The sequence below is a fragment of the Oryzias melastigma genome, linkage group LG21, assembly GCF_002922805.2.
Source record: "Oryzias melastigma strain HK-1 linkage group LG21, ASM292280v2, whole genome shotgun sequence".
Classification (NCBI taxonomy): domain Eukaryota; kingdom Metazoa; phylum Chordata; class Actinopteri; order Beloniformes; family Adrianichthyidae; genus Oryzias; species Oryzias melastigma.
Genome location: NC_050532.1, coordinates 15,445,286 through 15,457,468, shown reverse-complemented (window position 1 = coordinate 15,457,468; position 12,183 = coordinate 15,445,286). Strand labels below are relative to the sequence as shown.

Here is a 12,183-nt window from a genome sequence, read left to right as displayed (position 1 = left end):
TGTCATTCACAGCCATCTTGTTATGCCAGTATCATTGTCTGACTAGACAAAAGTCCCTCACAAGTCACTCTTAATAACTGTTGAAACTAAATGCAGATTTCCAGAGGATCAACAAGGAAATAAATGTGAGCTTATCACACATGTACAACCACAGAGGAGAACAAGCCTTGCCCAAGAATGTTAAAATGACACAGCAGTTCCAGTTCAGTCTGTAATCCAAAATTCTGCAAAAATCCTCAACATTTAGAGTTTGCATTCCAGCTTTCCACCTACATCAATAATAAGGAGTAACAGCCAACAAAAAAAAAACAAAAAAAAAAACATACCTTCTTAATAAAAAGAAAAAGAAAAAAAAAATACCGTGATAGAAGGCGAGCTGAAGATGGGAGCGCTTCCTCTCACACAGCAGAGAAATCACGACTGGGAACCCTGAGTCAACGCACAGCTCACCCAGACACAGCGCACACATCCACGCTCTACGCAACCGCAGGGGCAAAGTGAGAGCGGGAGAGATGCTTGGTGCCATGCCAGCAGGCAGCCCAAAAGTGTAAAGCACACCGTTGCCACGGCAACAGACTGGTGGGCCACATGGGTTTGGGTCCACAAATAATTCGGATGCGACACACATGTCAGTAGCTGTCTGTAGAAGCCAATTAATATGAGAGAAGAAATTATAAATTTTCGTGAATTTAACTAAAAATAAGTTTATTTTTTTATTTTATTTTTTTTATTAGATTGCTTAGATGGTGGTTCCTCGTATCATACACAGAGAGGAAAAAATGTATCTGATTGCCTGCAGATTCTGACACAAAGATATAATCAATTTTTTAGCCAATAAAAAAGAAAAAGATAAAGAAAATAAACCAGATGAACCCAATCCAATGAAAATCAAACATCTGGCATTTTGAACATCTTTTTTGTGTCATTTTGGTGATGATGTCGGGCATTTAATAAGAAGATTAAGCTAAAAAATGTATCTCTGTGTAGTTCTCTAGTCAAATGATGTGAATCAGAAGTAGATGAAAAAATGTCGTCTAAAAAAGAGCATTTTTGTGAGGTAGAAAATACACACTCCCTCCTCGGAGCCCTTAGCATCAGGGAGGGAAAAGGGGGGCGGGGCTTTTGACAGTCCCACCCACAGCTAAGAGGCAAAATTTTGATGAACTACTGCCGCCCTGCAGAAAATATGTCCTAAAAACCAACACAGGTTATGGATTATGGCTAAAAATTGCATAATCTAAAGACAAAAGGGAACGCTTTTACAATAATGATGATCAGAGAAGGAGAAGTTATCCATCAATGTGCATTTTAATGAGTATAATAAGTATTTCACACCACATCAATCAGTATGATGTCAGTCTCTCATGTGTACAGGTAACGAGCTGAAATTAGGAACATCCCCCTTCATCACTGCTTGTTACCTGAATGAAAAACACCCGTCAATTCAACTCATTAAAACTTCCATTGAGGCCAAGAGAAAAGAGCTAAACACAAAGCTGAACCAGAATAAAAATACGACAATTATCTGCAATTGAAATGACCAGAACAACTGTCAGTCTTCCTCAGCATAAGGACTCAATCCATAAAATCATCACCGCAAACTGTTCTAAATTAGCTTAATCTGTCAACAAATCGTATCATCATTTCCTGTCAGCCGTGCCAGCGTCATGACAAAGACACAAACTAATATCGTGCGATTTAAATGAAGCGGCCATGCGTTTCTGCCCCTCCCCTTCTGTCGTCTGCCTCTTCCCCCTGATCACCTCTAACACGGCTGACTGCTGTTTCCAACTTTCAAAGAAAGTCAAGAGGGCAATTTTGTGCTTCAGTGGGTCTTTTAGTGTCGGAGAAGCTTTTCGCAGCCCTTATGCCACCCTTCCCTCCCCACTTATCCTCTACCCTGCCCTGTGCAGGAACAATGCTGATAGAAACTGACAAGGATTTACACAGAGACTTAAAGTTTATGTATAAATACATGTTTAAGCCTAGCAGAAAAAGCTGTTTGCTTTGATGAAAGTTTTCTTTTAATAAACACAAATTTAATACATTGTACTTAGAAATTTAAACATCTAAATGTGTTCATTTGTGTGACTGTATTGTTTTAAAAAATCTAATTTCTGAGGATTTAAAAAAAAGAGTTTTTGGCTGATAATATAATACTTTGTTTTTTAATTCTCTGATTTTTACCTTTTTAAAGAGTAAATTTTGTAATGTTGCTTGATCATATTCTGACTCACAAACCAAAAAGCTGCAACACTTTCATAAAAGTACAGAAATGAAAAGTTAAGGTAGTTACTAACCACTTACTGATCGATTCACAAATACATTATAACTTGTACTTTTTCACAAAGTTGCTTTAGTTCATTAATGCTGGTAAATATTTATCAGATTATGGAGCAGGATTTGTCTGGATCTTCTGGTTTGTTTGGGGATTATTACATTGTTGAATGAGTCAATTGCAGGAAATGATATGGTCGACTTAGGCTCAAAGCTCCACTTGTCCTGTCACATCGATCGACCCAGCAAACAAGCAACTCTCAAAACCCGTACTGGACAGCTGGGATTATATAATTCACTCCTGTGCATTAATCCCAAACACTCATCTTGGTGCCACATATTTAAAGAGCTACTCCTCAGAACTTTACATTTAATTGCATTAGCCCTATCAAACAAACTTTTTATGCAACATTTTATCAATTTTTTGACAGACCAACTCTAATGACAAACATGTTTTTGCTGTTTTTTAACTTTTTGCCGCATTTTTTTCTGAAGTAGGACATATATAAAGAAATATAGGCTCAAAACTTAAATTTTAAGCTTAAAGCATATCTGGGTATTTCTTTATTCATATTTTTCTGAATCAAGAGCAGATGCAGAAATGATTTTTGAAAAAACCTTGTAAGCATGTTGTAGAAGCTGCAATCCGTGTGCTACGAGCTCCCTGCTCCGCTTCATTCTAATGCATTCACTTGCAGACAAATAGATCCATGCACATCTTCCTTTTTCTCATCTGAGCTGAGTTAATGTTGGCTTGGGAGAGCAAGGGGCTAGCAGGAGGGAGTGCAAAACAAGGGGATAACAGGAAGTGTGGGCAGGCTTACACAGCTAACAGTTCTGCCCACAACTCAGATGAAAATTTAGATCAACTACTGACATTTTGGAGAAATTATCTCCTTGAAAACAAAACAGGCATTTTGACTTAAAACACAAATTCTTGTATCGAATCATCTTATCAGGAGGGTTTAAAAGTCAGCTCAACTCGTCTCAAATGGACAGATGTCATTATTTTTGAATTCTCATGATTATTTAATTTATGCACCAATTTTTACAATCCTAAAAACAATTCAAGTTTAAAATGCCTCTGCATTCATCACTGTTGTATTTTCACACACTGCAATTTTCTTTTTAGAATGTAACCTACTTTTCCTGCCCTTCCTCTCAAGGAACCAAACTTTGTCAAGTAAGTTGATCGGAATGGCAGATTTTTAGCATACACCTGTGATGATCACCTCACACACATGAAAACTGTTCATTTGAACGCATTAATCCATCTGAATAAGGCAATGCAAACTGTTTGTTCATCATTGTGACAAATTACCAGGTAAAAGAGGGCGGATGAACGCACTTTGAATACTAATTGGCTCTTTTACCCGGTTTTGCGTCATGTAATGACTCAACTTTATCAACGCTTCACTCTGAAACTAAGTGAAAGAAGCAGTCAAGGTCGACTAAACCCTTCAGAAAACCTGGTGGAGTTATCATTCAAGACAGTTTAAAAGATTACAATGACGCTCTGGAGGACGAGGAGTAAGTCCTGTTATTGCACACTAAAGAGCTTGGTCTGTGGTGAGAAAAAAACAAAAAAAACAAAGCACTGGTGAAGCAAATGTGGGGAGCTGTTGCTATGGTAACACCACAGTACTGATACTACTAGTTAATGGTTTCACCTTCAGGGAGTGGGAAGGGGATTGATGGGAAGAGACAGATTTTATGTGTTAACTACAGCACTGTTAATAACAGCATGTCAGAATAATGCAAACGTAATGAGACTCATAATAACACCCAAACACATGCACTTTGTATCAATGTAAAAAATGAAAGAAAATGGTCTTTAAATTTAAGCTTTAAAAAATGTTACACAATAATATAGACCTAATTAAAACTACAAACATCAAAGCAAAACTAAAGAGCTCAAAATTTACCAATTAAACATTATTCAAGGGAACAAAGCGTCCCTGTCAATATAGTTGATTACTGATATTCAAACCTCAATAGGAAGCTGAACATATTTCAGCTTAAGCTACACATTATAATCAAAGCTTGCCACACTGACTTATAATGACTAATTTACTCATTTTGGAATGACCTGTATGTAAGGGATAATTCCCGACGAGGTGTAATTATCAGAAATTAATGGACGACGAGGAAACTTGAATTGTTGTCCGCTTCACATCGGACCATTGCTTCCCAAAGTGCAGGAATTTCTAAAAATGTACAGCTCAAGCATCCTGTTTATACCAGCACATTATACTATAGTCACAGTTTATTAGAAATCTAGAAAACATTGTCTCTGGTTGTTAAAAGTCTGATAATATGTTTCTCACTTCAAAACTGTAGAATTGGGTGAGAGTGCCAGAAATTATGGCAGAGATTTTTTTGTGATGGTAATACTGTATTGTTTTGAAAGAAATGAATAAGTAATGTGTTTTACAGCATCTAAAGGTTTCTTAATATAGAAAATGGCTACAAAAGTTTTTAAAAATGAACTCACATGGAAAGAATACTTCATATATTTTTACGATCCGCAAGCAAACAGACTTTTTTCTTTGTTTCTAAATTGTGCAAAAATATGCAGCGAATGCTCAACATCTTAGTAAAGCCCATCTTCAACAATGCAAGTTCATTGAAGGGCAATAATTATTTGGACAGCACAGCAGGAAATCACATTGCAAAGTCTCCTGTGCAAAGACCAATAACAGTTTCACACATCCTTTCCAGTATTCATTTATGAAATTAAAACCTCTGATGATGTAAACCAGACAACCATCCTACCTGCAGTTACAGCCTGAGCTCCAGTTAGTTCCCCATTAAAGCCGTTCTCCCTCGTGCTGTAAGGGGCCGTGGTTCTGTAAACTGAGGAAGGGTAGCCGTTCGCTCCAAGGGGGCCGCCAGGTTCCTGTCCCCCTGATGGGTCCCACTGGGGCACAGTGTCTTCTGGCTGTCGACTGTCTGCCATGCTGGGGCAAGCTAGCAGCCAGAGAGCTTGAACAAGGAGATGCTGTCTTGACTTCTGGATGACAGAGATAGAGAAATGAAGGAAAAAGGAGACTGTGAGACATCAGTGAAGACCAGCATGTCTGTGTTACTGACTGGAACACTGACAATGAAGAACAAAGCGTGGACTTTGAGCTGCAGTATTTCTAATAAAAAGTCTTTACTTGTTAAAAAAAAACACAGTATAAAATCTAATACTAATTATTGGCTTCTTTAACCCCTTAACTCCAGAGCCTTGACATTCTTGACATTCTTTCGACTACCTTAACTTCTCAACCGTGTAAACACCCACTCCAACAAATTTTGCCGTTGTTGTTCTGGTGCAGTGTAGAACTCTTTAAAGAACTCTTTAAAGTTCAGCTTTAGCAGGACTAAGGTGGTAGGGCGTTATTTAGGTCGGGCATATTTTCTACTTTACAAACCAGTTGAAACTCAAGCTTTGGCTCCAGAAACTAATGATGTGAAACATTTACGAGTGACCTTTCAGCTCCTTTCTACTTGCTATTGTATGGTTTTATGATGAACTGGTGGCATGTCCAGGGTGTTTTTGCCCGAGGACAGCTGGGATGGAAAACGTACTCTAACAGCACAAGCACACTGCTTCACTGTGGCCTTGCTGTAAACGGACAGAAGCAGAGGTAAACACCAGCTTAGGTTTGACTTTTTTTTTTACTTTCTTTTTTTTTTCCCCAGGAAGGCAAATATTTCAAGCTTTGCAGAGCTTCCTGTATTGTGTGCAAGAGTGACTGTGGAAGCAATCTGTCACTGAGCTCTGCGGTTCTCACAGACTAAGGGGGAGCTTAATGGGGAAAATCGGAGTCGATAACTGCAACCGTAATCCAAGATGCTGCCACGGTGAGCACAAGTCACTGCTTATATGGCAATTCCAACAGTACCAACGCACAGAGAAACCCAAAGACTAAAGTCGAGATAAAAAAATGTGATTACAAACATTTATTTTTCATTTGTTACTCATAAAATGAATAAGAAAACGGTCACATATGCCCAAATGACACGGCACTGTAACCTAAATGAGAGTTTCTTTTAGCAGTTTTGTCAGACAGACACACTTTTACACGACACACTATTAAAGTTGACATTGGTCAGTGGCCGCCCAGGCACATTTCAAGGTCGCACAGTGGCGGTCCAGACACATATGTGGATAACACCAATACGAAATCGGGCGATAGCTGGGTGGCCAACAGGCCATGGTAGCCGGATCGCCGGCCAGCAAAAGCTCTGACTGGATGATGTGTAAATTTCTCCTGATGGCAGCCATCCAAGTTAGGTGCTACTGGCCGCCATTCTGCGCGCCTGACAGACACTGATGTGTTTCTTATACGAAATTAATGCTTTTTATACTTTTGTGTTATGTTACATGAAGGCTTTTTTACTAGGTTACTCTTTTATACTTTGTTATTAACATATTGATGAAAGCATTGCTACATTAACCCATATGGAGCTCCAGACCAGTTAAAACCAGATAGGGGCTGCTTCAAGGACCTAATCAGTACTTTTCCAGACTTACACTGACCACTCAAAACATAGGTTTCTACTGTCCTGACAAACATTGGCCCCATGTGGCCCACCTGGGGGATATATAGGTGGATTCCATTTTACAGGTCTTTGTCTTTTCATGGTGGAGACCCAAATTACTCTGTGCAAGTCTGATCCAACTTTTTATTAAGAGGACAAAATTCCAATTGAGTTTTTTGGTTCCTTCCTCATAAACAAAAAGGCCAGAGGTTACCTCACACCACCTGACTGCCACAACCACGCCAACGATTTGAAAAGAAAAAAAAAAAAAAAAAAATCGGGTGGTGACATGACATTTTGAAGTTTTACTGGTGCCCCTCCAACACGCAGTGGCAGTTGTATTTGTGACCCTAGAATAAACAAGATGGTAAATTATCATTGAGCTCTATACCCAATGCTCCTTTGAACTGCCAAAGTGTGAATGCTGCTATAGCCCTAGCTACAGCCCCACCGTGAATGACCCAAAGTCAGTACTTTCATAGTCTTGTATTTATCAAAACTGAGGACAAAGACAGAAACCTAAAATGACAAGATTAAAAAAAAGGATAAAAAGAGACTTGTAGTTTATATTGCATTGCAGACATTTCTATGACTTAATTCCAAACATTAACATGAATGAAACCTTACCCACAATGCCTTCCAGACAACTTCAAAATACAGCTTCTGCCTGCCTGAAAGTCCATGTAATTCGGAGGGCCCCTTCACCATCACAACCCCATCCACAGCTTGTAAACCCAATATGTCCCCCTTCAAATCCCCTTTGCAGACCACTTCTAATATTGGAAGAGCCATAAAATGTGGAGCTGAGCCTTGTGCCCTTATGCTGCATCTACGTGCTGTCTGTCTGATAATGAAGGTCACTTTGAGGGAAATGGCTAGTTTCCAGACCCAGTCAGATTGGTGTGACTGGTGGCCAGGTTCCATGAGTGAGCAGTGGCTCATATGGAGGAAAGAGACAGAGAAATGTGCTCAGATGTCCTGAAGCCATGGGGCTGCTGCTGCAAAATTAAAGCCAGCTTTACCCTTGCTTTGGACCTGATACAGAATATATTTTGGTCATGTTCAAATTGAGCAGATAACTAAACCTGGATTCTGCTTTTGTGCCCTTTTTATAGCTCCAGTTTATTGCAGGCAATTTCAAAGTTAACTTCATAGTGAAAAAGTTCAGTGTTTAAATAAAATACATAGATCGAAATAATATTATATCTCTACATGCATAGTTAGCATCATCTCATCAAATGCATACGTGGGATCCATTACCAAACTGCTGTTGTTATTGATCTTAAGTTATGAAAAAAATAGTTTCTTGCATATTTGTAGCTTGAATGTTGTCAACAAAATAAATCATAAAATAATGAAAATTTTGTTTTCCTCTTCTAAGTTTTTATTTTTTTATTTTTGTAAGATATATATGAAAGAGTGGATGTTACACAACGCAGTCATACAATACAGTACAAGTATGGAGAGAAATTACTTTCTTCTTATGAGGCCAACAACTTGAAAGCCTCCTCCTGGGTACTTCTCCTGCTCTGTCTGGCTATAAAACAGCATATCAGCTAGCACGTTATTACAAAAGATAATTAGATAGACCATAAAGGTAATTGCTCCAAGACCTTAGAATAGAATATGTTTTTAATATTAGATTCTGGTTCTTTTTTGTTGCATTAATGCAGTTCTTTTGCACAAATTCTGCATTAAGGAAACATTTCACAGGATGACGATCTGGGCACTTGAACTTTAAGTTAACACTTGCATGCATGCATGGGCATTCCTGTGTAACTATTCAATTCAATTCAATTCAATTTTATTTATATAGCCCAATATCACAAATTCAATTTGCCTCATTTGGCTTCATGCCTGTAGTTTTTACAGATGCACTACTGTTTTGTAACCGGGTGCACTATTCTGATGAAGGAGGCTACAATTTCAACGAATACCCTGTAGTGTAGAAAAATTGTAACAATGCTTAAGGTAGGTGGTATATATGTCAATGTACGTGCTACAATGATAGCCCACACCGAAGTTTCCTTTCAGATATTTTTAAATAATCACAATTCCTCCACTAGTATGCTACTCAAAAAAATAACCCACAATCCTTGCATAGTATGGAGAACGCTCTAACTTGCCCATGCAACCATCACAGTATGGTACACTTTTAAAAAATAATAATACTGTAACAAAATGCATCTCTGAAGCCCACAACACCCTTGGCAACACGCATTTAAGCAACCACTTTCAATGAAAAGTCTATTTAAACACATTCAAAAATCTTGCATTTACCCACTCTATGAGAGTTTCTAAGATCATGTTCGAAAATTATATGACACCGTCTTTCCTATATCGGAACAGAGCTGTAAAAGAAGAAGCCTCATGAAAGATTTGTGAGATTTGACATTAAGCACCAAGCCTTTTTCAACTGTAGGTGACAGACATCCCTCCTTGCTTGACCAGTGTAAACACCATGGGCTATATGCACATTCAAGAACCTTCTTGTCACATGTCCGGTGTGTAAGTTGCCACGATAACGTAAGAATCAATGTGGTTTATTTCAACTGTGAGTGGTCGAGTCATAAGAATGCTGGAAGGAATTGCGTTACACATTTCAAGACTGGGCAGTCTATTTTGTTAACCTCCAACCTTGGCAGAAAATCTATTCGATACCCACTGGTGTGGAGCACGACACAAGCAGCAGGCTGTGCAGTAATTATGCAAGAGGGGGACATTTCTAAACAGAACCATACAAACCCTCATATTAACACATATGCGTTTGAAGAAAATGCACAACATTTGCATGCTTTGGAAACAAAAACTATCTAAAGGGGAAAAAAATTGCATAAGCCTGTTTCATGCAGATTTCTGATGAATGTCCAGTACCTCAAAATAGCAGGAGGGTTTCTATTCAAAGGGAGACAGTTTCATTTTGGAAAGCCTTTGTTTTATGTTTCATTGTGTGTGTCTAAAGAGCACAAATTCAAGAAAATTTGACAAAAAGTTGCAAAAAACTAAGTTAGGAGGTTCTGCTTTTGTTTTGTTTTTTATAAATCAGACCTATACATGAGGAATGTCCAGTAAGGTTGAATTGAAGCAGCTTGTTTTCAGACTTTAGGAGCTTTTATAAATTACCAGAACATGAGACTCTACACTAATTACAGGCTTTTCTTACATAACATCTCTTCAGTATAATTACAGCAATTATTAGCACAGAGGCTAATGGTGACATCATGCAGCTATCAGTGCTTTAACAATGAGCGGCCTGTATATTTCTGCATTCTAGCACAACAGTGAATGTCAAACGTAAACAACATAAGAATGCAGAATAGCAAATAAAAAAACTTCATGCCAACAGTTGAACGTGATTTCAAAAGTCTGTCATTTTCCCTGCTCTTATCTGCACTCTCCTTCTTTTGTCTAATATCCGTGCTGTTAGAAATCTCCTTCCCACCTGTTCTTCGTCCTCCTCTTCCCGTCCCCCCACCTCCCACTGCCAATGTTCCTCCTACTCACTCCTCCACCTTTCATCAGGCCTCAGCACTCTCTTCGCTGTGCTCTCCACCACCTCCGCTCCCTCCTACGATCTGAGCACTTTACATGCAGCCATCTCACGGTATGCGTGTGTGTATGTGTGTGTGAGTGAGTCACACAGATGCTGCAATGCAGGGCTCCGTCTCTCTCTGAGGGGCCATATCGCTGCAGGAGCCAGAGATCCGGAAAAGGCTGGGGATGCAGACTCCCCATCCTCCGAGTGTGATTGAGTATGCACTCATATTCACTGTGTTCAAACAAGACTCTCATAACAAAGGCTTGTAAGCAGATGTGTGCAAGCATGGGATCGCTTGAAAGGTCTTCATATTTATCCTTGAAGCCAAAGTTCAACACTTTAGAACAAATTCATTGCTATATTTTTTAGGGGGGAAAAAAACTTCTCAATTAATCAAAGACTTTAAAGCATCAAGTCCCCACTGGTTCATAAAATTCTGCATTCAGATTATCCTAAAGGATTTTAAGCATTCCTCCTGAACTAAGATGATGATGAAATTACATTTTGCCTTTGTAGATATTTCACAGTAAAATAAAATATCCATCAGAGGAAATTAAAGAATAAAACATACTGTGGAATAGACTTAGCTTTTACTTTTTATAAAAAAAGGTATTTAACCCTTCCTGTTATAGTCTATGATTATTTATAGACAGCCAAAAAAACTGCACAAACATCAATAAGACTGATAGTCTTGTTTTCCTAATTCTGCCATGGTGGAGTACTGTGTTTGTGTGGGAGGTGGGAAATAAGGGCACAGCTCCTCCTCTGCTCCCACTCTTCCAACATGAATCTACGCTTGCCTCTTTGGTCTGGAGTTTATTTTGTTCAGATACATTGACTAGTTCTTGCCTTTCTTGTCATAAAGATGTTTTGACTGGAAGGTATAAACTGCTGCTCCATATTCTTGATATGGTGATACCTTATAGATGTTGTTGCTTTGGAGTAGATGAAATTTAGAATGGGTTTGACACACCTGCCATGAGTTTGTAATTACTATATAATTGTTTTTTTTCTTTTGCTTGTAGAAAAATCCAAGGACCTGGTGGAAAAAGAAGCAGAACAGTAGGATACTAAGAATTCCCGCAAATCCTTCAACACACTTTGGGCACAACGTTCAAATGCTTTTTTTCTCTCATGTCTATCATTCTCATGTGTAGAATTGTTAATTTATGAAAGAAAGGCAAACACTTTGGTATTTTCAACATCTTTAGTCTTGAGAGATATATACTTTTGTTTAAGCATCCGATCAGTGACTTTATCTTTTTGAGCCCAGAAGCTGAACTGATTCCAAAATGTATTTGAATTCATGTTTAAATGAATTAATAAAGCTTAATTGAAAATCGGGCAGCCATAGTGCAGAGGTAGAGCGGTCAACCTCTGATTGGAAGATAACGGGATTGGTTCCCACCCTGCTTGTTCCTGTGCTATGGCGTCCTTGGGCAAGACACCAAATCCCACATTGCTCGTGGTGGTTATTGGTCGATACCAGTGTTAAGATGTGTTCACACCAGACATGATTCATGCGTCACATTTGCTCAACATTAGCCAGGAAAGGCTACAGAGACCCAGTTGCCCCAGAAAAGAATACAGCAGGTTGAGGAAATGGATGGAAGTTGAGGAGAACTTTCTGATCAATCCACCATATTGGATGTGTATTTCACTCGCTGATCGAATCACTGTAAATGTCACATACCCAAAGTTGAGTCTGAATTGTTAACGTGACATGGCAACCTCGCCAACGTCACTCAAATCACTCAAAGTGTGCTGCAGGACCTCAGATCGCATCTCTACCATTGACCTAACATTGAAACTGGTCACTTCTGACACGTGAATCG

The 12,183-nt window shown here is 38.8% G+C and overlaps 1 protein-coding gene across 7 annotated transcripts in view; it reads right to left on the bottom strand.

The window, feature by feature from the left end:
• map2 (microtubule-associated protein 2) overlaps positions 1-12,183 on the bottom strand; it is a gene marked incomplete at its 3' end in the record, with an annotated part of 45,964 nt that overhangs the window by 32,059 nt on the left and 1,722 nt on the right. For 6 of the 7 annotated variants that reach the window (XM_024287228.2, XM_024287224.2, XM_024287226.2 and 3 more), the window contains 2 exon segments: positions 3,112-3,114; positions 5,053-5,290. In XM_024287228.2, coding sequence (XP_024142996.1) covers positions 3,112-3,114; positions 5,053-5,236 — 187 coding nt within the window. In that variant the 5' untranslated portion in view covers positions 5,237-5,290. 7 annotated transcript variants of the gene reach the window in all.